General features: G+C 48.5%; 2 protein-coding genes across 3 annotated transcripts in view; one reads left to right on the top strand and one right to left on the bottom strand.

The window, feature by feature from the left end:
- Window positions 1-1,079: 1,079 nt before the first annotated feature.
- Window positions 1,080-4,721, bottom strand: LOC147239248 (uncharacterized). Its single transcript, XM_086196183.1, has 5 exons — window positions 3,298-4,721; window positions 3,097-3,212; window positions 2,951-3,005; window positions 1,788-1,889; window positions 1,080-1,714 (listed from the first exon to the last, which is right to left on the bottom strand). Exons 1-5 carry the CDS (start codon window positions 3,382-3,384, stop codon window positions 1,154-1,156), a joined length of 921 nt encoding a protein of 306 aa, XP_086052309.1. The 5' UTR covers window positions 3,385-4,721; the 3' UTR covers window positions 1,080-1,153.
- A 1,276-nt stretch (window positions 4,722-5,997) lies between these two features.
- Window positions 5,998-26,149, top strand: part of gas7b (growth arrest-specific 7b) — a 65,473-nt gene continuing 45,321 nt past the window's right edge. Inside the window, exon 1 of one of the 2 annotated variants that reach the window (XM_086196180.1) lies at window positions 5,998-6,351. In XM_086196180.1, coding sequence (XP_086052306.1) covers window positions 6,172-6,351 — 180 coding nt within the window. In that variant the 5' untranslated portion in view covers window positions 5,998-6,171. Of the gene's footprint in view, window positions 6,352-8,489; window positions 8,742-26,149 lie in introns of those variants that run through there. The other variant, XM_086196182.1, reaches the window with a different exon arrangement.

Raw genomic sequence — 26,149 nt, 5'->3', positions numbered from 1 at the left:
ACCAGAGACATCAGGTGGGCGGGTGTTTACTCAGGAACCCAGCACAGAGCAGCACTCACGCTAACTATCATAGACGGCGAGTCTGGGGGAAAGACAGCGTTTTCTAGATGGAAATAGAGGCACTACTTTAACTTCGTGGCGGTCAAAGGTCAAAACGTACATATTGAGGGGGCGTTATGTCGTCCCAGAGCGAGAGTGAAGCGGCTGTCAACGTCCAATGTCAGCAACTCCAATTTAATGAAGCGCCTCTCGACGGCCCTACTCTTCTTCTACTAAAGTAGTGGCCAGAAACTGCGTTGACACCCCTAGTGGTGATAGTAAGCAGGTGCTGTTCAGGTGAGCTCCGCTAACAGAGAAGGACAGGAGCCACGCGTCCCAGCAGCCACAGCAGGATTTTTCTGCCCTGCTCCACAAAAACTTGTGACACAGACAGAACTTAACGAACTGATAGGCCTTTATGTTGAAAACAGGCTGCCGTTGTCAGCTGGTGATTCAGACTCCTTCAGAGCCCTCATAGGCACCCCCCCCCCAAAAAAAACCCCTCCAAATTCTTTGACATTTTAAACTTAAAAGAAAAAAGAGTAACGCAAAAGTTACTTTCCCTGGTAACTAGTTACTTTCGTAGTGGAGTAACTCAGTTACTAACTCAGTTACTTTTTGGGAGAAGTAACAAGTAACTGTAACTAATTACTTTTTCACAGTAATGTGCCCAACACTGAATGAGGGTGACGGGATGAGTGGAGACATGTTAGCTATTTCAACTAAATATGCTCAGAGTTGGCTAGCGCCTGACGTCTTCCTAAAGAGGCCATCTTACGCTCCTACGTCTTTAAGATTCCTGTTGTGTAGTTTTTTGGTGCATGAAAAACATCGACAAAGACACGAGGACTCGTTTTCTTTCTCCAGCTGGGTTAAGAAGACACTGAATGAGCACTGGAGGGTTTCAAAATATTTCTGGGCAGTTTCTCTGCTGTTAGCTGCTATTAGCGTCAAGCCAAATATCATGGCCTGCTTCTTCAGTCTTCTGAAGTCACAGAGTTGGGATGCAGCTGGAGGAAACTTCTCCATGAGCTCAACACACTTGAAAGACCAAGTACAGGTTCAGGTTCAAGACTTTATTGAAGGCAGAGGAGTTGCTGTAATTCCCTTCTTCCTACCTCCTGTCGTCATCCCTGCTCTCCTCGAGGAGCATCAGCCCCTTACTCCACCAGCCACGTCCACACTGGATGCTCTCTCTGGCGACAATCATGCTCTCATCGAAGTCCAGCAGCTGGAAGGTCTGAGAGCGCTGGGTGACTCTGCTGAAGACGGTCTGGACCATGGTCCCGGCCACGGATGTGCAGATGCTCAGGAGACGTTCCTCAGAGACATTTTTCAACAGGCACAAGCAAGGCGCCACTACATCTGCCAGCTGTTGGCCAATCTCGGTGGCGGCAGCCTCAGCCCTGTTTTCCAGAGTAGACTCCGTGGTCACGGAGAGACCCAGAGTCTGGGACGGCTCCTGTTTGGCCAGGATGAACCTCAGAACAGTTCCGACCAGCTCTGGCATCTGGGCCACCGCGGCGTCCTTGAGCTGCTTCAGCAGGGTTTGTCTCTGGTGCTGGCTGGTGTGAGGAGCCAGCTCAGTGGGCAGGTGACGGAGGGAGCTCACCACAACCTTCTCCACCATGGGGTTAATGACGGGGAGAAACATCTGCAGGCCCTCCAGCGTGACCTTCATGAGACGGAAGCGTGAGGGACTGAGGAGCGTTCCAGGTAACTCAGGGAAAGATTCATGTTTTCCTCACCTTCCTCCCAAGTAGACAGGAGAGACGTCTCTCTTCTTCTAGTTCCTCCCTGATCTCTTGCTCCAGCTGATCCAGGTAGAGGGACCTTGCTGTGGTCCAGGTCTGTCCACAGGAGGAGGTGTGTTACTTCCTGCTACATGTCTACCATCTAGGTATTTCTAAGCAAGTATCCTGTACACAGTGTAGTATTTGATCCTAAAATTGTGAGAGAAACTTGCACGGATGTCTTTGTTTGCCACAGAGCATCGGTGCAACGTCTGATGGACGCGATGTTTGCCAGGGGTCCCAAAGCAGGATTCAGGACCCCAGGGCTGCTTGAAGGTTCTCAGCGAATAAGAACTTTCACAAACACATACTCACACAACGCCAGCTGTAAACGTATCACCTTGATGATGAGGAGTATGTTTGATGTCATTTGTACTGTATTTGTTCCCAGTTTGTAATTAACTGTACATTTGAAGTTACTTTGTTGGCTTATTGCTAAGTGTTATTAAAATATTGAGCACATGGGAATTAGCAAATTACCCTCCACAAAAAGTATGAAAAAACAAAAAATACATAAAAACACTTTTGTTATGTCCATCCACCTTCCCCCTGGACAGGTCACCAGTCCATGGCAGGGCCAACACATAGAGACAGACAACCATTGGCTCTCCCAGCCACGCCTACGGTCAATTTAGAGTCTGGATTAACCTGGTCCCCTCTTGATGTCTTTGGACTGTGGAGGAAGCTGGAGTACCAGAGAGAACCCAGCAGGAACAGGGAGAACATGGAGACTCACACAGAAAGACCCCGTACTGCAGCCGGGGCTCCACCCACAACCTTCTTGCTGGGGGGCCACCGTGAGGACCACTGCTCCACTGGGCCTCCCAGTATGTTATTTTTATGAAAAATTATTCTTTATTAGTTTTTGTGATGTCATGTTTTTGAAAGGAGTCTGAACAGAACGAGAAATAATCTGAAGCTAAGGAAGCTTTTATGGGGGGGTCAGTTGTATTCGGCTACCTTGGGCCTGCATCACTTTAGCGTGCTCAGTCTGTTCTACGTGACCACGGATTGTCAAACACGCGTCCAGTGAAAACTGTCAGTCCTTCCCACAGGTTTGGTATCGGCTAAAACCAGCAGCTACATTTCTCCACATCTTTGGGTTGCGTGGAACCTACCAGCTCAGCCAAGAAGAGGTCGGTGTCCTCAGCCTCTTCTACTTTTTCCTGAAATCTTTATGAACATGAAAGATTTAGTCAGTTCTCCGTGTTGTAGAGCTTTTTGAGGTATAGACAGAACTCCTCAATGGCCACTGAGGACTCACTCGTCCAGGAAGTTTCCTTTGGCCAGCAGCCAGTCCTTCATGTCCGAGGTGGAGGGCTGGGGAAAAGGAATCTGGTGCTCCTGTGTTATGATCAGGAACTGCCTCAGCAGCATCTTCTGCAAGACAGAGACACAAACAGGTCCTTCACTGAGGCGCTGGTCAGGGGGAGCCCACGTCTACATTTACTGCTGCTGGACGGACCTCTGCTCGGTAGATAGTTTTCTTTCTCTCTGAGTTTGAAGGCGGTCTCATCTGTAAAACCTGGCGAAGCAGAATATCAGCATCCATGTTGAACAGAGGTCAAGCCTTCCGTCGGAATAATAGAAGTCCGTACATATATCCACTCAACATTCTGTTCTGGCTCTGATCTTCAACATGGACGACAGCATCAAAGCATGGAATGTAGGAATTACTCTGATGATGAATTGAGTGAGTGAGTGAGTGAGTGAGTGAGTGAGTGAGGGAGTGAGTGAGTCCTCATTGTTGAGTAGATCAAACCCGGAGGTTAAAGTCATGTGAGACCTGTCACGTTAAAGGTGCCTTGTGGGGTTTTTGTTGAGTTTCATCTGTGCTGAATGTTGACAGGATGAATGTCAAAACGTCAGTTATTCTTGTGAATTATTATGACATTATTATTGTTGCCCTCTGTTCAGCATGGATGCTGATATTTTGCTGCACCAGGTTCCATCTGCACTGATCCCCATTTTAATGAGTGGGCCTCCATTTTAGCAGCAGAGTTTTGAGTGAGTATTATTATTATTATTATTATTATTATTATTGATGCCAGAGAACAAAGAACAGTCCAGTCAAGCGGTTATAAAGGCGTGGATGAAAGTTTCCAGTTTTTGTTAGTTTTTAATCAACAACCAGTGCCGGGGGGTTTCGGCGAGGCAGGGTGCCTCACGGGTCGCGTCACACCTGTATTCCACTTTGTCCTTCGTATGATCTCCACAACACATAGTTTCATGTTCTGGTGTAATCTCACACAGACGTTCAAACACCTGCCAAAGAACCCGAAGCCTCATCTGTGGTTCCTGCTACAGAAGGCGTCTCTATCACACACGCACCCACAACATGAAAACAACAGCAGACACACAGGAACAGTCAAACCAACTCTGGGCAACAGCGGGGTAGCGTGATGTAGTCATCCATACTTCGGGTTGCACCTTCAGCAGACGTGGGTCCCGTGCTGTTCCATCCTCCAGATGAAAGCCCGTCTCAAGCAAACCTCTACATTTGTAACGTTTTCTCTACGTTTCTCCTGCAGTCAGACAGTCCCGACCTCCCTTCAACCAGATGTTGGACCTGGAAACCACAACTGTGTCAAGTCCCGCGGTACGGACACGGTAAGATCCCATTCATGGTCAGGACACGGGTCCTCCACCTTGCTAGGTGGTGCTCTCATGAAAAATTAGGGTCCAAGACTTGTTGTCCCACACCTGCAGTAGATGTCCTGGGGCCATTTGTGTTTTTTGGAGGTGATTCACATTCCTGCCAGCAGGGTCACACGCTTCCACTGAGCAGGCTGTCCGTGTCAGGGAGGCGTGGAGGAAAATGACCACGGGCTCACCAGCGTGGACGTCAAGCATGCAGGACTGAAGCTAACGCCCCACATTTGTTTACACTGACACCTGTAAATGTGTGAACACCACGCAAACATTCTTTTCATTACAATATTTTTCTGCTCAAAAATACAACCGTGGCAGCAGCAGCCTGGATTGTTTACCGAGTCCACAGAGAGCAACAAAGGTGAAGGTTCAGAGCAGGTTGGGTCTTGTTAGCCCCCCGAGCTAACTGGCTAGCCTGCAGGCTGGGCTAACCCACATTAGCAGTGACGGCGTTGATACAGAAACATTCATCCATCTTGGTTAGACGTGCACTGCATGTACCAAGGAGCAGTTCTTGTTGTTCTCAACATCAAATCTAATAATCGCATAAATAATGAAAACCTAATTTATGTTCATTTACAAGTAATCTCCACGGGGAACTTTAATTTATTTGGTATGTTTGATTGTGATGGGGGGGGAGGGGGTAAATGTTGATTGTTAACCTGAGATCAGTTCGACAACAAACTTTTAAGATTTTTATCCTGACAGTACGGTGACGTCACTGCCCTCTCCTGGTTGTCGTGACTGATCAGTTCCAGCATGCAGCTACAACTCAGCCATATCTGCTTCCTTTTCCTGCAGCGGCTCCATCAGTCAGCAGCATCCCTGCAAACACAGATGCTTTGCCTCGCTGGGAGAACTTCAGCGGGAGCAGGACCGTGAACGCAACACTCAAAGTAAACAAACGTTACCACATTAATTATAGTCATATAAAAGTCAATGTATGAAGAAAAAAAAGTTGCTGGCACCAACCATTTCACGAGTGTAAAGACTAGTACAATATTAGCAAAACACTTCCGGTTATGGTTTACAAAATAAAACAAGGCGAAACCAAACGCCAAAACTAAAACATATTTCTGGCTCTAATCAGAATTACCCACTGTGTTAATGTTCGTTTTAGCATTAATGTCACATCATTTTGTAGACGGTTTCGCACAGTACGAAAAGAAATGAACATAAAGTTTGCCAAGTGAGAGTGAATCCAGCAAATCTCTCAAATCAACTTGATTTCATTCTTAAACATGAGGGACAAGTTACGAGCAAGATTAGCAGGAAATAAGTAAACAGCCAGGTGATTAATGAGTCAAATATCAGAAATTTAGGAACAAAGTCACAAAATAAACCAAAAATACATACTCGTATACGGCACCGTGCTTTTATTTTGAAGACCAAAACCAGTCGATTTCCGGCGCCACCCTCCCGTACAGTGCGCGTCTTGCCTCCGCCGCCAGGCGGCTTCCAGGCGGAGCGACCAAGCATGAGGGGGCGGACGGGCGGGCGGGCAGCAGGCTGGAGGGGCAGAGCAGCGAGGGGCGTCCTGACAGCGGCCGCAGGAGAACCTGTTCACCCACTTCGCTCTGGTTTCACTCCGCCAGCAGCTGCCAGCACCCCGGACACCAACTCTCGTTCCCCGGGAAACTTTCGGCGGTTGTTCCTTGCGAGCGGCGGCGGGTCCTCGTCACCCACCATGTCTGGATCCCACTGCAAAAGTTTGTACCCGTTCAGCGGAGAGCAGCACCAGCAGGGATTGAGCTTCGAGGCCGGGGAGATTATCAAGGTGGTCCAGGCTCTGCCCGGAGGCTGGTGGGAGGGAGAGAAGGATGGAGCGCGGGGATGGTTCCCGTCCAGCTACGTCCAGGTGCTGGAGGTAAGAGTCAGCGGCCCCTCACCTGCCGCCCGGTTCATTCAGGGGTCAGTTATTAGCGAGATGAAGATTTTAAAAGTTTCCCGGCTGTGTGACAAGGATAATTAGTATGTACACACACACACACACACACACACACACACACACACACACACACACACACTTACTTGAGGATAAAGACTGCATTGACTAACGAACTAATGAATAGTTTTCCCGTGCTGTGTTGATCAGATTAACTCTAACCCTCTCAGCAGTAGTCATCTTGCTGCCTGGCTGAGCACAGACACACACACACACACACACACACACACACACACACACACACACACACACACATTTACTTCCTCATTCCACACACATTCCTCTCAAATTCTCAGGTCTCTTCTCAGTGCGCCTGAATGAGCTGGCATGCTGCTCTCCCTCCCTCCCTCTCGTCCCCACCCAGACCACAGACCCCAGACCCCCAGACCAATACTAGACCCCAGACCCCCAGACCAATACTAGACCCCAGACCCTCAGACCAATACTAGACCCCAGACCCCCAGACCAATACTAGACCCCAGACCCTCAGACCGATACTAGACCCCAGACCCTCAGACCGATACTAGACCCCAGACCACAGACCACAGCCTCTCTCTCCTATTCCTCCATCTGGAGCTTCCACAGATTTATTTCTAGATCTCTAGTTGTTGGGCTGGATGGTTCTGCCAGCATGCTCACCAGTGTTCCCAGTTCCTCCACAAGGATGTGGGAGGAGAGACAGTATCACCAGTTGAACTCCCGGTTGGTCAGTTTTACGTAGGAATGTCTTGTTCCTCAGGGCTGCTGCCTCTCTGTGATTCTGGAGGAACGTCCATCTTTAAAAAGTTGATGGAACCTTGTCCGTATGGAAAGATCCTCTAAACAGTTGACGGTCCTTTGTAATCCAGAGTCTGGGGTTCTTAGGCAGGTGTGGTTATTTGTTTATCCACGTTTGACCGATGGAATGAATGATTGTGGCCACTTGGCGCTGCTGGGGTCTCATCAGTCTTCAGGGGACTTCAGGCTGGGACTCTGTCCTCTGTACGAGGGTTTGTAGCTGCAGCAGACGCTCAGGCGGCCCCTCACTGGCTGGAGAGCTGATAAACCCAGCCTGGGGTCTGACTCTGGAGCAGCAACCCTCCTGCTGCCCCGAACCCTCACCGTCTCCATCGGTGCTACACTCCCGACAGACTCGCCAGAGCACCGGGGAGTTAGCAGCTTCTGGAAATTCTCTGTCTCCAGCTGCAGAAGCATCCCTCTCTCCTCTCTTTTCTCCACAGTCACGCCGTAAAACTCTGCAGTGATGATGCTTTTTCTTCTCTGGCGGCAAACAGCGTGCGGGTTTGTAAAGCGCCCTGGAACAGACGGCGGCCCGCAAACCGGGTGAGGGTGTTTGACAGAGCAGGTCAGGTGTCAGACGTCGTTCATTCCGGGTAACATTTCCACCGCACAGCTGGTGAGTGGATGAGGGGGGAGGGGCCAGGGGGAGGCAGACCCTCACCTCAAGTTGAACTCGTGGAGACGTGATGAGCGTAGCTCCAGAACCTGGCACTCACGGTTAACTCTTTCCCTGCCAGAGCGTTTGTGGACGTTTCCACTCCTCGGTCAGGACCCTGTCACGTTCAGTACCACGAGTACGGAGAAAGGAACACATCCAAGTTTCTATTTCCTCTGAAGTGCATCCATTTATTTGATCAACACTTAAATGATAGTTGCTCCATTAAAAACAGAGATTTTCCAAAAACTGCTGAGCAAAATTCATTTTTGCTAAAGAAGTGGATTTCAAAGATGAAACTTGATACGTGCATTTATTTACGAGGCGGGGCGTGAGGGTTTGATTCGTAGCTGCGTGCCAGAGCAAGGCTGCACCCTACAGCGGGCTCACGCAGAGCAGCGTCCAACTTCAAGCTGTGAAATCCGGTGCTGACTAAACCACCATGATGGCAAAGTACACAAATATCACTGCTTTTATTTTGAAGGTGAGATCACAACACGGTCACACCCCTAATTAGAACATGCTGCACAGCAGAACCGCAGGGAGTCGGATCCTGCTGTCCAGATACAGGAGTAATGAGAAAATTGTGTTGTGAGTGTACGCACAGCTGAGGACAGATAAGTGTGAGTGTGTGTGTAAACATGAACCCACTGTGTCCCCGTGATGGAACGCTGGATAACGGCTCGGTGACACGTACGCTCTGACTCATCGCGGTGAATTTCTCCACACTGAAACTGTGGTGGGAGACCTTATCGCTGTCTTGTGGTCTCCTGGGTTCGTATCTGGATTACGGCTTCCTGTCATGGAAGCAGCTGAGCTCACAGCCGAGGAAGAGGAGTGTGGTGAGGAGAGGAAGCCGCCTTCATCATCAGCTCAGGTGAAATGGTTCACTTTGCATCTGAGACACAGAAATTCACCTCCTACAGGAAGGCTCAGTGACATCATGACTCATGCTGACACAAAGTGCTACTTCTGCATTGCCACATTCTCGCAATTCATTCGCGTCCACCCCCCACCCCCACCCCCCACTCACTCAGTGATGGCGAAGCTGATGATGTTCCTGAATCACCTAGAGCCGCAAACGGTAGAGCAGCCACAGGTCAGAACAGAACAGTTCTGACATCTTCAGCGTCGTGACTAAATGGCGCCATTGTTCGGAGCACAGAAGGAACCTGTCGCCGCCTGGTACGTCATGTCTCACTGGCAGCAGCTGTGCAGTCAGACCGTGTTAGCGCGTGGAGGAAGAGACGCCGTGACGTCACCACTGGTTTCCAGCGGTGTGCCGCACCAGCCACCGTATTTTCCTGAGGCAGATGTGCTTCGGTCAGGGTGGCTAACATCCTCAGGTGTGAACTGTCCACGTATGTGGGTCGCACACGCGTGTGCAGCGAGGGGAGCGGAGCTCTCTGCTTTACTTCGCTCCGTGTCTAGGAATTGTGTTATTCCATCTGTAACGCTTGCCTGTACTCAGAGACTCCGGGAAATTCTCCCCTTTACAGAATTTTCCTGGCATTTTCCAACTTCTGTGTCTTCTGATACGCAAATCTTGCGAAGTCATGCTGGTGAATAGCGGCGAGGAGGTCTGGTGTGATCCAAGATGGCTGTGAAAGTAAAGGTTGCTGAAAATGAAGGTAGTAAGTGAAGATTAATCGGGATGTGATAGCGGCGCTCCTCTACCACACGTGTGAGAATACAGCTGAATGTACGACCTGCCGGCACCGCTGGGTCGTCTCATGATGCGTAGGTCACGTGACACCAGGAGCTCAGTGGACAAATTCAGTCAAACCTGTCGAATTCAGAATTTCACTTCCTGTTTATTAGACTGACATCTGAGGAGTTGCAGCCAGGCACTGCTAAATGAAGCTGCCGTTGCTTACACGGGTCAGCCTGTCATCACTGTGCTGTGCTACAAGATCGATAGTACGGGCTGGAGTAGCAGATCCAGGATCAGTGGGGACGGACAGAGAGCAGGAGAGCAGGACAAAGACAAAGAATGGAGGAAGACAGAGAGACAGAAGGAAAGAGAGGGACAGAGATAAAGAGAGAGAGAAAGGAGGAGAGACTGATGGACAGATGGGGACGTGAGCAGGTGGAGCTACGGGTGGCAGCTGGAGCCTCTTCAGGTCTGCAGCCTCCTCCAGCAGCACCAGGATCTGGGATGAGGGGAGAAGAAGAGGAGTTAGTAACACGTATGAGGACAGGAGGAGGAGAGAGGAGAAGTGGGATTATCTGTGAACGTTGACATGCCATGCTAGCTAGAGTGAGAGGAGGACTCAGCGTTTAGTTGAGCTAACGTTAGCGTGTAACTGCTCTGTCCGAGCTAACATGAATTGCTGCTGGAGCACTCACTCCTGCTCCTCCTTCTGTGTTGGTTGTCACGTTGAAGTTGTAGCTGAAGAGTTAAAGCTGGTTTGTTTGAGTGTTTGAGGGTTTTTGCATGAATGTGTGGATAAAGGAGACGTGGACTTTAAACAGATGATGCACTTGAAAGTTTGGAAATGGGTGTTTTTGGGGGGTTTTGTTGTTGTTCTGATGCTGTAGCTGAGTTTTTTGTGAGCGCCTCTTTGTGAGTATGTGAAACTTTTTGGGCGAAGGATCGCTTCAGCACACTGACAGGAGAGAAATGCTTTCATCTGTTTGTTACAGTAAAAGCAGATCATTATAAAATGACATTATTTTGAGAGGAACGACACTTAAGATGGACTTTTTTTCAGTTTATATAAATAAAATGCAAAGAAGAAGAACAGTTGTTTAGCGCCCATGAGAAGCCAACATGCACAGAACATCCCGACTCGTAGGAACGGGGAGTCTGTTTTCACCCCATGATGAGGAATTAGATGTGACGACTGCTGCGTGAGGCTGCACGGTGGTGCAGTGGTCAGCACTGTGGCCTCACAGCAAGAAGGTTCGAGTCCCGGCTCGGGCACGGGATCTTTCTGTGTGGAGTCTCCATGTTCTCCCTGTTCCTGTGTGGGTTCTCTCTGGTGCTCCAGCTTCCTCCCACAGTCCAAAGACATCAAGAGGGGACGAGGCTGATTGATACTCTAAATTGACTGTAGGTGTGACTGTGAGTGTGAATGGTTGTTCGTCTCTCTATGTTGGCCCTGTGATGGACTGGCGACCTGTCCAGGGTGAACCCTGCCTCTCGCCCGTTGACGCTGGGATAGGCTCCAGCCCCCCTGCGACCCTTAATGTGTAGGAATAAGCGGAAGATGACGATGGATGGATGGACTGCTACGTGATGACTTGCCAATTTAATGACACAGATTTTACCCAGAAGAATCAGCAGTCGACTCCGTTCTCATTCGTTCAGTATTTCTGGCGTGAAGGCACCACATGGAGTTTGGAGCTGTCCCCTCTGGTTCCTCCCAGATGTTTGAAGCTCTTCGTGCTTGTTTGAAGCTCTTCGTGACCACGTCTGGCCTTGTGTTATTCCTCTGTTACGCCATCGTTCCATGGAGTAATGACTTATTACTGCGCTCCGTCTCCGTGAGCTTTATGTAACGCAGGAGCCTGTCAGAGGGAGTAATTACTCACTTTGTCAGTTTGTTTTTCATAGAAATGTTGGCATCAGATTGACCTTCAACCAAGGAACCAGTGATTAGGTATTTCCATCATTCTAGAGGTTCTCTTCACACTATCAAACTAATTGATTCCAAACCTCGAACGATTTGGCAGGTCAATAAATAACTGTAGTTATTACTTAAGTGATACAGACGATGTGTTCGGGTGCAGCGGTGAAGCTGGCGACTGTCAGATGTTTGCCCTCGCCAGCTGCCATCTGGTTGCTACTTTTCTCTGAATCAATAGTGACGGTTACTTAAAGGCTCTTGGCAACATTCAAGACCGCATTCTGCACTGCGGGACGACATTCTGACGATGAACCGGGACCACAGTCGCTGATACATTTGGAGGCCTCCCTGGGAGACGACATTCCGTCTGTCTTATCAGTCGCCGTGAAGGCCGCTCTTGGCGGGAGGAACATGAAGAAATGTTTGGAATGATGATAACACGCCAAGATTATTGGTTACTTAAAATGTTTGTTTATCAAACGTTTGAGGTGGAGATGCTAACACGTATGAGGTTGTTGTTGCAGTTCACAAGGTTTGTGAGTGAGTGAGTGAGTGAGTGAGTGAGTGAGTGAGTGAGTGAGTTGAGGTTGGAAGTGAACGTTGAAGCTGTTGCTAACGTTCGTTTCATCTTGTGGTCTAAGATGTCTGCCTTTGACTCACTCAAGCAGCAGATTGCCACAGTAGCTTTGATGCTGTCTGTATGCCTGTGGTGATCAAAGCAGCTCCAGGCCCAAGATGACAGGATGACAGACAGAATGTGGGCATTGCACTGACTGAGATCAAAGTCAGAGATCAAAGTCAGAGACCAAAGCCCCTCAAGCAACAGGCGCTGCTCTGCTGCTTTTGATAACAACGTCTGTCAGTGTTGTTTTAGTAGACAGATTTCATTTTAGTATTTCTATATTTTAGTTCTCTACCATGTCTTTGATCTCAGGCTGGGGTCAAAAACCACAATTACTATTTAACCTTTTATCCCGCCAGGAACTACAAATGGTAACTAAAGCTGACATCTGAAATGGTGCTGCTGTGTGGCTCAGTGAGGTCAGAGAACCCTGTAACTTCTCTCAGTTGTAATTCCATCCATCATCCATCATCCATCCATCCATCATCCCTCCATCTTCTCCCTCTTCTCCTGTTGAGGGTGGTGGGGTGGAGCCTATCCCAGCAGCCTTCCCCCTGGACAGGTCACCAGTCCATGGCAGGGCCAACACATAGAGACAGACAACCATTGGCTCTCCCAGCCACGCCTACGGTCAATTTAGAGTCTGGATTAACCTGGTCCCTCTTGATGTCTTTGGACTGTGGAGGAAGCTGGAGTACCAGAGAGAATTTACCGCACCACTGTGCCGCTTTGTATAATTTATATATATAATTTATTATATATATATATATATATATATATATATATATATGTGTATATATATATATATGTATATATATATGTATGTATATATATATATGTATATATATATATATATGTATATATATATATGTGTGTGTGTGTGTATATGTGTATATATGTATATATGTATATATATATGTGTGTGTGTACGTATATGTATATGTGTATATATGTATGTATATGTATATATATCTGTGTGTATATGTATATATACATATACACACACACACACACACACACACATATATATATATATATATATATACATATATATACATATATATATATATATATATATATATATATATATATATATATATATATATATATATATATATATATAATGGACTGGTGACCCATCCAGGGTGAAGGCTGCTGGGATAGGCTCCACCCCCACCCTTAATAGGAGAAGAGGGAGAACATGGATGGACAAAATTGAATATAATATATTATAAGTAATATACATTAAATATAAAAATATATTCGTCATGTTCCATCAAATGTTAAAATACTTCCTTTAAGTTATAAGTTATAATAATTCCTTTAAGTTTCTATGTGTTTTTCTTATATTTTTATGGATACACCTTTTAGAAAATGTTTCACCCTGGACAGATAAGGAACCGGACAGTAACTTCATTGATCCCGATTTTTGATGGAAAATTGAAATATTTTTTAAAATGTCACAAAAACAGAAAAAAAATCTCATAATGTCCTGCAATGACACTCCCGTGTTGAAATTTTGAATTTCCACGTGTTTCAATGAGTTCCCCACAAAGGGTGAAGTAATTTTCCTCATACAAATGTACAAGAGGTTGGGTAAAGTTTCATGTTGTGCTGGCGTTTCATGTGGCGACCATGAAGCTCGTTGTGGGTTATGACTCACTGAGGAGCGTCACTGGCGGTTGAGATGCACTGTAGGTTGATTCTCTGTTTCTCTGTCACATGGGTATTTCCAAGCTCCGCCTCTTTAAGACACTACCAGCATGTTTGAAATCTATCGAGTCCAATAGGGGAAGTGGTGTTGTGCAATTTTTATGACAGGTTCTTTGTCAGTCACTGAGGGTTTACCCTTTTTTTCCACAAAGTTCCACAATTACATTTCTTTCTTTTTTTAAATTTCAACATTAGAGAACTTTGTTTGCTAGCTGCCCTGCTCCTGCAGCCCCGCCTCTCGCAACACTTTTCTCTGTCCTGCACTTCATTTTCCAACCAAGTAAACAGTCTAAAGAGATTTTATACACAATGCCCCTTCAAATGCACAAGGAATAAACTTAAAACTGACAAGGTCACACTTTGGCACTTCTAAATGAGTCGTGGGGATTGGCGGGAGAGGTGGCCACACCCCCACGAGCAGACCGGGGTGGGGCCTTCTGTGTGATGTGTTGTCGAGCAAACATAGCTGCTCCGTGTTCTCAACACAGTGGCTAAGCTTACGGAGTCGTAGTTGGAGCAGAGTGAGTGAATGAACCGAAATGAAGAAAACGCAGTGACAATGACCAGCAGGAAGGAGGAAGGCGGCGATGAAAAAGTTTGCTCAAGAAGAGACAGGTAACACACCTGTTCACCAGGGCAGTGTGGTTACCTGGCAACGAACGTATCACAACCCCTTACCGATACAACAGGGAGATGTGTGCTGCGCTGTGGGCGAACGCTGGTTGGGTTCCCCGTGTTTCCTTCAGTTTGTTGGGTGTTTGTCTGCAGGTAGGAAGCTGGATGAGGGCTTGAGTCCCTCCCCTCTGGCAGGATGGGATGTCCTCCTGCTACCCAAATAAATCAGTTTGACTTGACATGGACTCCCCCTGCGCCGGGCTGGGATTTGAGCATAATTTTCTACTGTTGGACACATAAATACATCAAACAGCTGAGTGATGAACGACAGTCGTTGCACTTATAGCTTCCGTGTACGCTGAGGACCGTCTGCTCCCTCGGACCCTCCGTCGGCTGCTGGTGGGACAGAGACCCTCCTGGTGCCGGACTGTTTATCCAACCAGAACTGAGCAGGTTTATTATCGAACTGGTGACACACTGCTGAACATTACAACCCCGGAACACAGGCGGGTCTGCCTGGGGGGGGGGGGGGGGTCGGTTGCAGCATCATGTAATGTTTCTCTACAGTCTGAATGACAGTGTGTCGTAAGTTGTGGCGTTGCCGGGGGAACCACTGGAAGCAGTTTGCAACAAGCTGTAAATTACACAGAACCACTTTGCCCCGCTAATGTTTCTCCTGGTTAGTGTCAGCTGTGTTTACGGTGGAACTCTAGCTGGGCTCTGGATGCTGATCCAGCCTGGCAGAAAGTGGAATTCCGTGGCTCGGAGCCTCTCCAGGTGTTTCCCCCACACGCTGGAAAATTAGCACCCGCCCTCCTGTGCTAACGTCAAACCAAAACACCCAGTCATTGCTCATCGTGTGTGTGTGTGTGTGAGAGTGTGTGTGTGTGAGTGTGTGTGAAGCACCTTGTTAACCGCAGTCTTCTGTTGGCTTTCACACATTTTCCAGCAGCGCTGTCATGCAGGGAGCTTCGCCTCACATCTGGTAACTGGAGCAGAGATGCTTGTGTTGTGGTGGCAGCATTTTTAGGATAGTTCTATCACCAAATTTAGGTTGTGGAGGCACAGCAGCTATTTAAAGCAATCATTTCTTCAGTTCTGGTCACTGCCAGGGCAGCTATTTTGGGTTGTAGCTTGAAAAACATTAGTTCAGTTAAAAAGTAATTACAGTCCTTTTCAACGTGGGCCTCCTTTCACCAGCTTTTCCCTCATGAATGAATTTCTACCAAAGCAAGTGATCCCTCCCGGCTAGGGGTTTGTTCCTGTGGATCGCTGGGACCTCCACAGAGGGACTACACCTGTGTGTTGATCTAGTTTGGGTTGAGCTGAGAGGAGCTGTGCTTTCTGAGCACTGGTCCGCACCCCAACTCAGACCAGGTCTGTATGGCCCCCGTAGACAACCGGGTTGAAAGCCTGCCGTCATATAGCAGGGCAAAACCCACAAACATGGCAAACAAAAGTACTATGATGCTGTAGTTGCAGTGGTCCTGCAATCGTAGCTCGGCTGAGTGCTCCTCCTCCTGCAGGTGTGAAGGAGAGAGGCCAGCCGATGAGGAGCGGAAGCTCAGTGTCAAACATGCAGTAGATGAGAGAATGATGAATACCATTGGTGTGAGAGCTTCAGGCGTCGGACGGAGCCTGATGGAGCTCGTGGCACCGCCAGACTCTGTGAAGCAGCGTGAAAGGCTTGTTGTTTACATCGGACCGGCTTCGCTCACCAAAGCAGTCAAGAAATCATCTGCAGGTTTTTCCAAATGTTCCTGAAATCAGGAAAACGTTGTTTTGTTTTTGTTTTTTTTCACAGTGACAGTGTTCACATGTGTTTTTAGTATATAAAGATGTAAACCTGTTTTTATGCAGGTCGTGTCCACATCTGTAAATATCGGCTGTCTGACAAATCGCCTGGACAAATATCTGATGTGTGTTTAGCCACATTCTTTGACAGCTGCAGCAGAATCCTGTAAAGTCGAGACGGGGAGAGAAATTCACATAAACTGGAGGGTGGGCGGGATGTAACAAAACAGCCTTTGTTCGCTGTAAGGACCACTCTGGTCCACACACACACACACACACAGTGCCAATGAATTGAGAAGACAATAATGGCAGATTGTGTGGACATATGTGTTCATGGACATGTACTGTATGTCTAAGTGGGAACTTCTACTGGGATGTGCGTCCCGCCTCCCCCTCCTCCTCCCCCTCCTCCACCCCTCCTCCCTCAGCGTCTGAAGTGTCTCTACATCTGGGAATGTGGCTTCGCCGCAGGCTCCCACATCTGCTCAAACCAAAACAAAGTCTCCCAAATAAAGAGCCCCGTGGCTCTGGTTCTCCCTCCGAGGAACGCTCCATTCCGTCAGCTCGGCCCATCTGAACACAGTCGTCCCTCGAGGTCTGCTGGTCCGCCGCCAAGCGCACATGTGAGAAATCTCTCCGTGTCTGTATTTCTCACATGAGGCCTAAACGCCCGCTGAGTGATCTCAGAAGGTTGGGAACTCTCGGCTCCATCAGGAGGTTAGCATAACATTCTGCACCGCCGCGCTGATAACCGCGCTGACGTCGCTCCTCGGGCCTCGTGTGGAAGCGGGTGTGAGAACTTGTCCTGGTTGTGGTGCTTGAACGTTGGCGCTCCGGTTGTGAGCTGAAGATGCGTGTTCTCATTTCCTGCTCATATTTAAATCCATCATTTCTAGATGATCAGGGTCCATCATTTCTAGATGATCAAACTCTGTTTAAGGCACAGTGTGACGTGGAGATACAAGTACGCCCTGCAAAGGAAACAGACGAACCTCTTCAAAACGGAGGATTCATATTTAAAAGTGAAGTTTTTGTGTTTCAGATATAATCAGAATAATAAAGTGTGCAGGGGCAGCGCTCCTGACGTCCCGCTCTGGCAGAGCGGTGCCGTGCCATGAGACGTTTTCATGACTTCAGTGCATTTTTCTTATCATAGGGGCGGAGGCGGTCGCTGTGACAACGGCAAACACGCCTCCTCCTATCATGACAGTCACCAACGAATAGAAAAGTTGGGTTCAACTTCGCCGTCATCCCACCCACACGCCTCCTCGCAGCATTGAATGAAGCTCTCAGCTCATCAGTGTGAATGTTGTGTGTGTGTGTGTGCGTGTACTCATCTACGCTGTTGACTCACAGGTTGCTGTTTTACCCACAATGCATCTCAGTCTGCTGTGTATGTGAGCTGCAGTGCACATGCTAGCACGTGTCCATTAAAGTGGACCTGGGTCAGAACCGTACCTATGGAAAAAGGTGATTGGTGTGTGTGTGGGCATGGCTCACTTGAAAAGGGATGTCACTGGGGTGCCGGCTGGGGCGGCGTTCTGCTGGGGAACCTAGGGTCGCTCCATTCATGCGCAGGTCACTTGGACATGGACTGCCTACCTACCGCCTGCTGCCCACCGGGCCCAGGCCTCTTGGAAACAGCAGGACTGCTTCAGCGATGGTGTCGTCGTCGTGATTGAATCCTTGGCGGTGCTGCGACTGCTGGAGTGCTGGAGGCAGAATCACGGCCCTGCTTGCGTCACACAGCTGACTGTCTTCACATCTCCATCAGCACAGATCAGTCATTTGTCCATCGGTGTTTGACGCTGATGTCCCTGTCCCCTTCACAACCAGCATCAGCGGTTCCATGCGACCTCCCGGTGACCCGGGCTGTGCAGATATGAGAAGGGAAGCTGGAAGTATTTCTGAGTGAATAATAGGAAACAGACACTTCCCCCATCTGTCACACCTCTGCTTCATCACCCTCTGACATGGAGCGAGGACGGGGAGTGCTACTCTCTACACATCCGCCGCTACCTCGTCGTTCAGATTCCAGTAAAAGCTCCAGGCCCGAGATGAGCCGCGGCTGCATCTCATCAGGAGCCACTGAGCTGCTCCGTGTTTGTGGTGTGTGATGGCTGGAGCCTGTTTACAGCTCCGCTCCAGTATGTACACAGCTGGATCTGGTTTGGGTTTTCTTCCTCATATACAGTACAAAATGTTTTGAAATTACAGTAAAATAGACACACATGGTGGACTTGAAGAGCAGAGACGAGAAGAACCTCCGTTTTACTGAGCAGCGTCGGTTTCATTAGAATAAATAATCCATCTGTACTCAGCATCAGTTGTTCTGAGCTGGTAGAGTAGCAGACGAGGTGACGGAGGGACGTAAACACAGGTAGAGGTGAAGGTGGCCTTACTGTGGCCGTGCTAAGACCTGCGCACGCAGCCGTCTGACTGTTGGTGCGACTGCAGCCCGTTTTGCTTCTGATCTTCTGCAGCATTTCTTGACTTCTCAAGGATTGTCAGACCAAACGCGTCGAGCACCGCATCACAGCTGCTGCGTTCACGGCGCAGTGGTGCTTCAGGGTTCATGGTCGTGATCCAAACTATTCCAGCTTTTCAGCTCCAATGTAGCTCTTGCTTGTGGTTCATGGTTGCTGCAGGATCCCCCAGGTGATGTCAGGGGCCCTGTGATTGGACAGTTCCTCTACACGCGTGTCTGATGAGGTTCACGTTGGTACCAGCGTGTCATGTTGGTTGGTCAGCCAGTACTTTAAAATTGAAAAAAAAAAATCCCAGTCTTAACGCAGCACATACTGGTAGTACTGGTATTTGTATGGTACTTTGAAAGCCATCATCTATTTTCTTAATGTCATTATTATAGTTATAGTTTGCAGTATTTTCAAGCTTACATGATGTCATAAAGCAAACTTCTAAAACACACACACAAATACAAAAAGGACCAATGTGTTTAAGTGTGTTGTGGTGGTGACTGACGGCTGTTGGCCCTGGGGAGGGGGTCTGGCTCCGGACCCTCATTCTCGTTATTTGTAATTCTGCTAATTTAGCCCAAAATCATCCAGTGTGACTAAAGCAAGAACTTAAACCATCCCAAGGTCAAAGGTCAGATGAAGGATTCCATGTAAGAGGCACACATGATGGAGTTATACAGTGTGGTACTTGTAGTTTCAGGGATACGCTGATTCAACAATTCAGAGCTCTGCGTACTCTGTGTATTCGGTGTTCTCTGTGTACTCTATGTACTCTGTGTTCACCGTGTACTCTATGTACTCTGTGTTCTCTGTGTACTCTACTGCAGTAGAAACTGGGTTACTGCATGTGAACTGAGGAGCTCCAGATCTTTCCATTGTCATTGGTGGCTCATGAATCCCCTCATGTTCATGTTCAGGATCCTGTCCAACTCTGACTCGGTCCAGCTGGAACCCAGACAGCTGCTCTGACAGACTTTGACCCCCGTGGTCCAGATGTTTCCATGGAGTCACCAGATGTCAGGGTTAGCTTACAGGAACCTCGTACTGTGCTACGTTGCAAAAATCCCTTTCACCAGTAACACACACATCAGGGAAACCTGTCCAGTGATGCTGACCTCCTCCTCCTCCTCCTCCTCATCCTCATCATCATCACAACCAGTGAGTGGGTGACCAGCCTCATGTGATCCAGCCACAGTTTTATCTCATGACTCACCTCCTCAGGACAGTCAGTGTCTGTGCTGCAGAGCTGATTAATCTGCTGGATGGATGATGGATGATCAATGGATGATCAATGGATGATTGATGGATGGATGATCGTTGGATGATTGATGGATGGATGGGTGATGGATGGATGGATGGATGGGTGATGGATGGATGGATGATGGATGGATGGGTGATGGATGGATGGATGATGATGGATGATGGATGGATGGATGGATGGATGGGTGATGGATGGATGGATGGATGATGATGGATGGATGGATGATGATGGATGGACAGGTGATGGATGGGTGATGGATGGATCATTCCTCCAGGTTTGGTGCGTTCACTGAAGGAGGAGTGAACTTATTAATCACTTGATCACTCTGAAGTCAGACAAAGTTGATTGATGATTTTTATTCAATATTTAAAAGGTTCATCAGAAGCAAATGAAGGTAAAGCAGTTTGATAATAATAATATTGGTTAAATATGTTTACTGGCATCAGGAAGGGTCGCATAGCAACAACAAAATTGTCAGTTGGTGGTGAAATGTTGTCAATTTAGACAATGCTGCTTTGGAAATACAGTTTACAGTTGCATTATGGGATACATACTGTAGTTCTTTGACACTCAAGATATTTAAGGACACTAAATTGCACCTTTGACTTTCTCTCTTTTCATCTCTCTGCCGTGAATTGAATATTTCACGATCATGACTCATCCCTTGGCTGGTCGTCTTGGTTCCTGCCTTGAAAGAATTTGCTTGAAATGTCAGTGGAGGAATCGTTGGGGAAGTTTACTCTGGGATCCAGAGCCCCTCTGAAGGCACAGAAAAAAGGAAAAAGCCCCAAGTGCAGCTACGCTGACACGGTGACCACCGCCTGTGACATCAGCCCATATCCAGAGTCTCATGTTCATTCAGTAACTCCTCCAATTGTCAGGAGCTAGTGTGGTTGCCGTGGTGATCTACATATATTCTCTACTCGTAATTTAAAGCCACCTTTTGACGCAGTGACAGGTTAACAAATGTTGCTCCCTCCTGTGGTTTGGGAGTCGCCGCGGCCAATATTGCACTGATTATTTATTAATTTTGCGGCTCTGATGCGTGCGACTGAGTCAGTTGAACAACCAGGAGAGAAAGCAACCGTGGGGGCGTCGACCGCCATCACTATAATATGATTATGACGGAGGGTGTGTCATTGAGCCTAAAGCCGTCTCAATGATTTGGGTAAACAATCACGGGCCCCTGAACACATGAAAATGACCATTTAATGTGATGAAATTTGTATCCAAAAGTTCAAAGGTTAACTTCAGTGTGACATCATCAATCTTCACTTTCCTGGCCTTTATTTAATGCAGTTTCAGGAACATCCGAAGGGAGTAACGACGAATTCCATTCCAGCCAGCATGAGGTCACACACACACATGTGGCCTTTGGTGCTGAGGTGTTTTTACCAGCAGGTGTCACGCTGACATCCAGGTGAGCGTCTCAGTTCTCCACGCTGTCGCTCTCCGACTGACCTCAAAGAAAAGCTAGCGATCGCTTTGAAGGAATTCTCCGTAGGGAATTTTACAAATGATTATTAGCTTTCCAGGCAGGGAGCCAGGAGCCCTGCAGCAGAGGAACTATGAGGTATTTAGTTGTCCATAATAAGAGTGTTTGAGGGTGTGTGGGAAAAGACTGTCATCTGAGGACGAAAATACTGGCGTGTTCTAGTCAGAAGACCGTCGTCCCATCGGCTGTCTTCTTTTTTGAGGAAGACTTGGAGCAGACGAGAAAATGATTGATGCGTCTTCACTTCAGTTTGGACAAACTGGTCGCACCTCACGACACAAGCCCCTAAAACCAACTCGATGGTGACCTGAGAATAAAAGCTCTCTTTGACAAAGCTACACATGACACATGATGACAAGTCCCAGGGTTCTCAGACACCCCCCCCCCACACACACACACACACACACACTCACACTCATCAGTCATTCGTCCCTGAAGCGGTGGTGAAAGCTGGAGGCGCTGTGATTCAGGGTGTCTTGTCTGTTCGGCACGTGTTCATCAGTGCTTCATCTCTTGAACGCCTTGAGTGGGTTAAAGCGGCGCTTCAACTCGCAATTTCACGGAAGCAAGTTCCTCAGTACCAAGTCGTTGTGTACGGTTAAGGTGGCCAATGTTGGTACATGAACGCTACAGCATCTGAAGACAGAGCCGAGTTAAGTGAAGCAGTTAGCAGTAGCCCCCCCCACACACACACACACTGAACTACTTAAAGGAGCGAGGCTTAATTACAACACTCATGAGGGAGAATTTACAGACGTTGACTGGCTGTGGGACCGTGTGCGCAGCAGGAGTTTATTTTTAACTGAGTTGATTTCATTGTTGGATTTAAGACTGTCGTGCTACTGAGCAGGTATCACGGTGCACAGACTCACTGCTTCCTGCACGAGCACTGACAGCTTTTAACAACCACAGCAACAAAACTGTTACAGGCATCATCACAAATGTTGCTCTTACAACACCAGTGAGTGCGACCTGCACAGACGAGGTGCCGAACAACTTTGGTTCAACTGTGCCTGTCGATTGCTGGATGAAACTTTAGGCGTCCATCCAAAACCTATGAAGCCTCAGAAGACGCGTGTCTCCGAGCGTCGTGTGACGCAGGCTCAGAGTGAGGAGCATTCCAAGCTTGCACTGAACACCCACTAGTGAGGATGTTTAGTGGGAATGAGTTCATCAGCTTACATGTTGCAGTCAGATTAGTGCCACTTATCCCTGGCCTGGAGGGTGACTGATGAGTGTGAAACTGGAGGACAGACATTATCGAGTCTCTGTAACGCTCCCAGACAGCCACCGTGATTCATGCGCTCGCTCCTCGGTCTCTGCAGCCGGGATGAGTTCTGGCGTCGTCTGCCAGGGGCTTTTCTGGCATGCTGTGAATGTGGAGCCAAAGGCAGTCTGGGGTGTCGAGGAAGGTTAACCATCTGGAGTGGTGCATTATTTAATGCTGCATATGCTGAGACAAGCTGGCTTGGAGCTGCGTCATACATCCCACCACCAAGGTGTTCCCTCCTCTTACTCCTGTTCCTGTATGACAGAACCGATCTGTCTGAGAACTGCCTAAACTCTCCAAGAAACAGAAACTCTTGCAGGAGGTTTAGAGGAAGTTTATGATTTGGGGGGGGGGGGGGGGGGGGGGAGTGCATCTGGAGACGTCAACAAGCTACAGCAACTTCATGTCCAAGATTTTTGCATATTATCCGTGTCCTCCCAACCACAGGCAGCCCACTCCCATCTGTTTCTGCTTGCTTCTAAGAGCCATATCTGCTTCGCACAGAGAAAAACAACGCTGCCGTGTTATTTCACCGAGCGAACACGTGACCACAACAGTTTGTGAGATGGAAACCGGTGGCAGGTAGCGGAGAAACTCCTCAGTCCATGAAGATATTAATTAAGTTTACATACATGACAAGGTTATACTGTATCCTTCGCCATCTATTCTCGCACTCGGGAGACGCAGGCGTGTCGGGAGGAAATTTGGAGTTGGGGTCCACTGTTTGAAAGTAACACCACTTGCCACAGTTTAACCCCTGAATTCAACCAGACGTGGATGTGATGTGAGGGCGTGAGCTGGTTGCTGCCTTTCAAGAGCAGATGGAGCCAGACAGGAAGTCCCCACATGAGTGGCATGGAGAGTCTGGTTAATATGCAAAAGTAAAACTCCCGACTGCACGAACAGATAGAAAGGGGCAGCGTAAACACGAACTCTACGTGCAACAATGGAAACATAAATACAGCCGGTTCATAAAACTGGGAGTCAAAATGAAATGCAGCTGAAACCAAGTGCACCTGACTGCAGTACGCAGATGGGGGTTGAGCTAAATGTGGGCGGGGCTAAATGTTTGACCCCGCAGTTATGAATGGTTAGGTTTAGGCATAGGTTCCAGATGGTTGCGGCAAGTGTGTGGAGTCAAACGTTTAGCTCCACCCACGTTGAGCTGCCCCTTCATCTGCGTACTGCCATCAGGGCTTACTCGCTGAAACACAAAAAAGATGTCATGTGACAGAAAAGGTGAACCAGATGAAAGTCTGATTGCTACAAGCTGTAAGAGGTCGTAGCGCCACCTGCTGCGGTGGAGGAGGACTCATTCTTCCCTGTAACCCAGTGGAACGACCTTATTAGGCTACAACTGCAGCCGTGCCTGTAAATCCACTGGGTGATGTAAAGCTCGTATCCTCGCTAAAGGTGTTTTCTATAACCTCTGTTAGATTTCAGGTGGGGTCGGTTGCAGCTCCAGAGTGTAGTCAGGGAAAGCTTCATGTTATAGATGCATCCCATTCAGTCTTGTTTTAAATTTAAGGGTTTCTGTCAGATCCATTGAACATTTTTAGAGAACCCAATACACTCAGCAACTTAATCATCCAGCCTCCATGATGTCTTTCTTTTTCCTGCCTGTTTTGTCCGGTTTTCATCCGTAACCCTACCCGCCATGTTGATGCCCCCCCATCCCAGTGTGCTGCATGAGCATGTGATGCTGTGTCACTGGCACGGTCAGGAATAGCACATCTGTTTCCCAAAGACACACAGAGGACAAATAAAGTGGCGACCAGCATTACCACAGAGGAGAGACGGCGCCGTTGCATGTCGTCCTAAGTCACCCTGGGTGACACGGACACAGACGTGGACTCGTCCTCTCCGGTCCTCAGGCACCAGACTGTTTGAGGAACATTCAGTGACTTCATTGTCTGAGGTGAGGCAGCTTTTATCTCCGGGTTTGTGCTTGAATCAATACGACCGCCCGCTGATCTCCAGTGCACTGGTGATGAGACTGTAAATATCAGTGAGAGGTGCTGGTTTAGTGCCCCACATCGATGCGGAGCTTATCAGGACCCTGGAAACAGATGAGCTGGGGTCAGAGAGGTCAGGTGCCTGAGAGCGGCTGGGAGCTGCAGGGGCCTCTGGTGGACGGATGGTGAATGACAGGGTTACTGAAGCTGTTGTAGAGGATAAGCTCAATATCAGTTTGGCTGAAATAGGTGAACTCTGGACATACGGATGTGGTGTTGGGTTCTGTTCACGTTGGAACCGGGACTGATACAGGAACTTAGTACAGGTACACAATGGGACCTTTAAAAGACGGTTCAACCTTGAATTGCACGCATGTGTTTAACCGCTGCAGGAACATGTGGGCTGGTGGGGTATCATGGGTGGGTTTGGTCATGTGAGACCATCATGGCTGCCGCTGCCAAGATCAGCCAAGGATGGATCAGAGGTCTTAAGACCCTCATACTCGATGTACATGATGCGGGGGTGCACCAGCAGCAGGAACAGAATACTCGCAGACTTCTGGTCTAGAGTGGCGAATAAACACAAACCCTCCTGCTGGCAGAGTCTCCTCCTCAATCACTCGACCTGAACAAACACAGTCAACTCAGGGGTCGCTCGGTGAGCTCGGCGTGCTCGGCTGCTCATGATGTTCTTGCACGACCATATTTCCTCGAGGACAGCAAAATCGCCCCAGCGCAGGAGGGTTGTCTGTTTGTGGGCGTGTGTGCATGGATCTGATATCAAGCTAAACACGGGCCCTGATGTTGATTATCTTTCCATGTCCACCCACTACTCGTGGTGCAGACGCCAGTTCATATGAGTCGGTGAGGAACAGCGTGGCTGTGGCGTCCGCCAGTGCCGCGTATGCCTCTTGCTACGTTCCCATGTCCATCACTCCTGCATGAGCCGACAGCCCGATGCTTGATTGGCCCGCTGTGCCCAATTACAGCTGTTGCACTAAGACTGGAGCGAACGTCGGGTCTGCCAGAGCTCCAGCGCCTCCTCTGTCTGCTGTAGTCCACGGAGAACACAGCTACGTTCCCCTGCAGTGACTAAAACTAACCTCTACTAGAATGACTTGGCAGAGAACCCGGTATAAAACAACTGTGGCTGTGATGGAATGTCATCTGGCTCTCTCGAGTCTCCACACAGCATCGCGCCGCTGTGTTACCGCGGCCTCGGCCTGTTGTTTTCCTGCTAATCAGGAGCAGATGTGAGCAGTTTGCCTGCATCTTGTGTGTTGTGTGCACATACGCTGACTGTGGAGCAGTTTGTTCTTCTTTGTGTGGCGGCAGCAGCAGTGGCTCTGCCATGATGTCATCGGTTGCTGGTTGTGAAATACTTGAGGAAATGAGAACCGTATTGAACTGGAGCGGCTGTGCATATCTGCTGCATCTCTAGTGTGGCCTGATCTTCACTCAGGCTTTGCAATCTTTTAACTGTTTATCTGCAGGAGTGAGGCTCAGCGTTC

This window comes from Aulostomus chinensis, chromosome 23, assembly GCF_037954235.1.
Source record: "Aulostomus chinensis isolate RoL2024-O1b breed Wild chromosome 23, RoL_Achi_v1.0, whole genome shotgun sequence".
NCBI lineage: Eukaryota > Metazoa > Chordata > Actinopteri > Syngnathiformes > Aulostomidae > Aulostomus > Aulostomus chinensis.
This window is presented reverse-complemented; position numbering and strand designations above follow the sequence as displayed.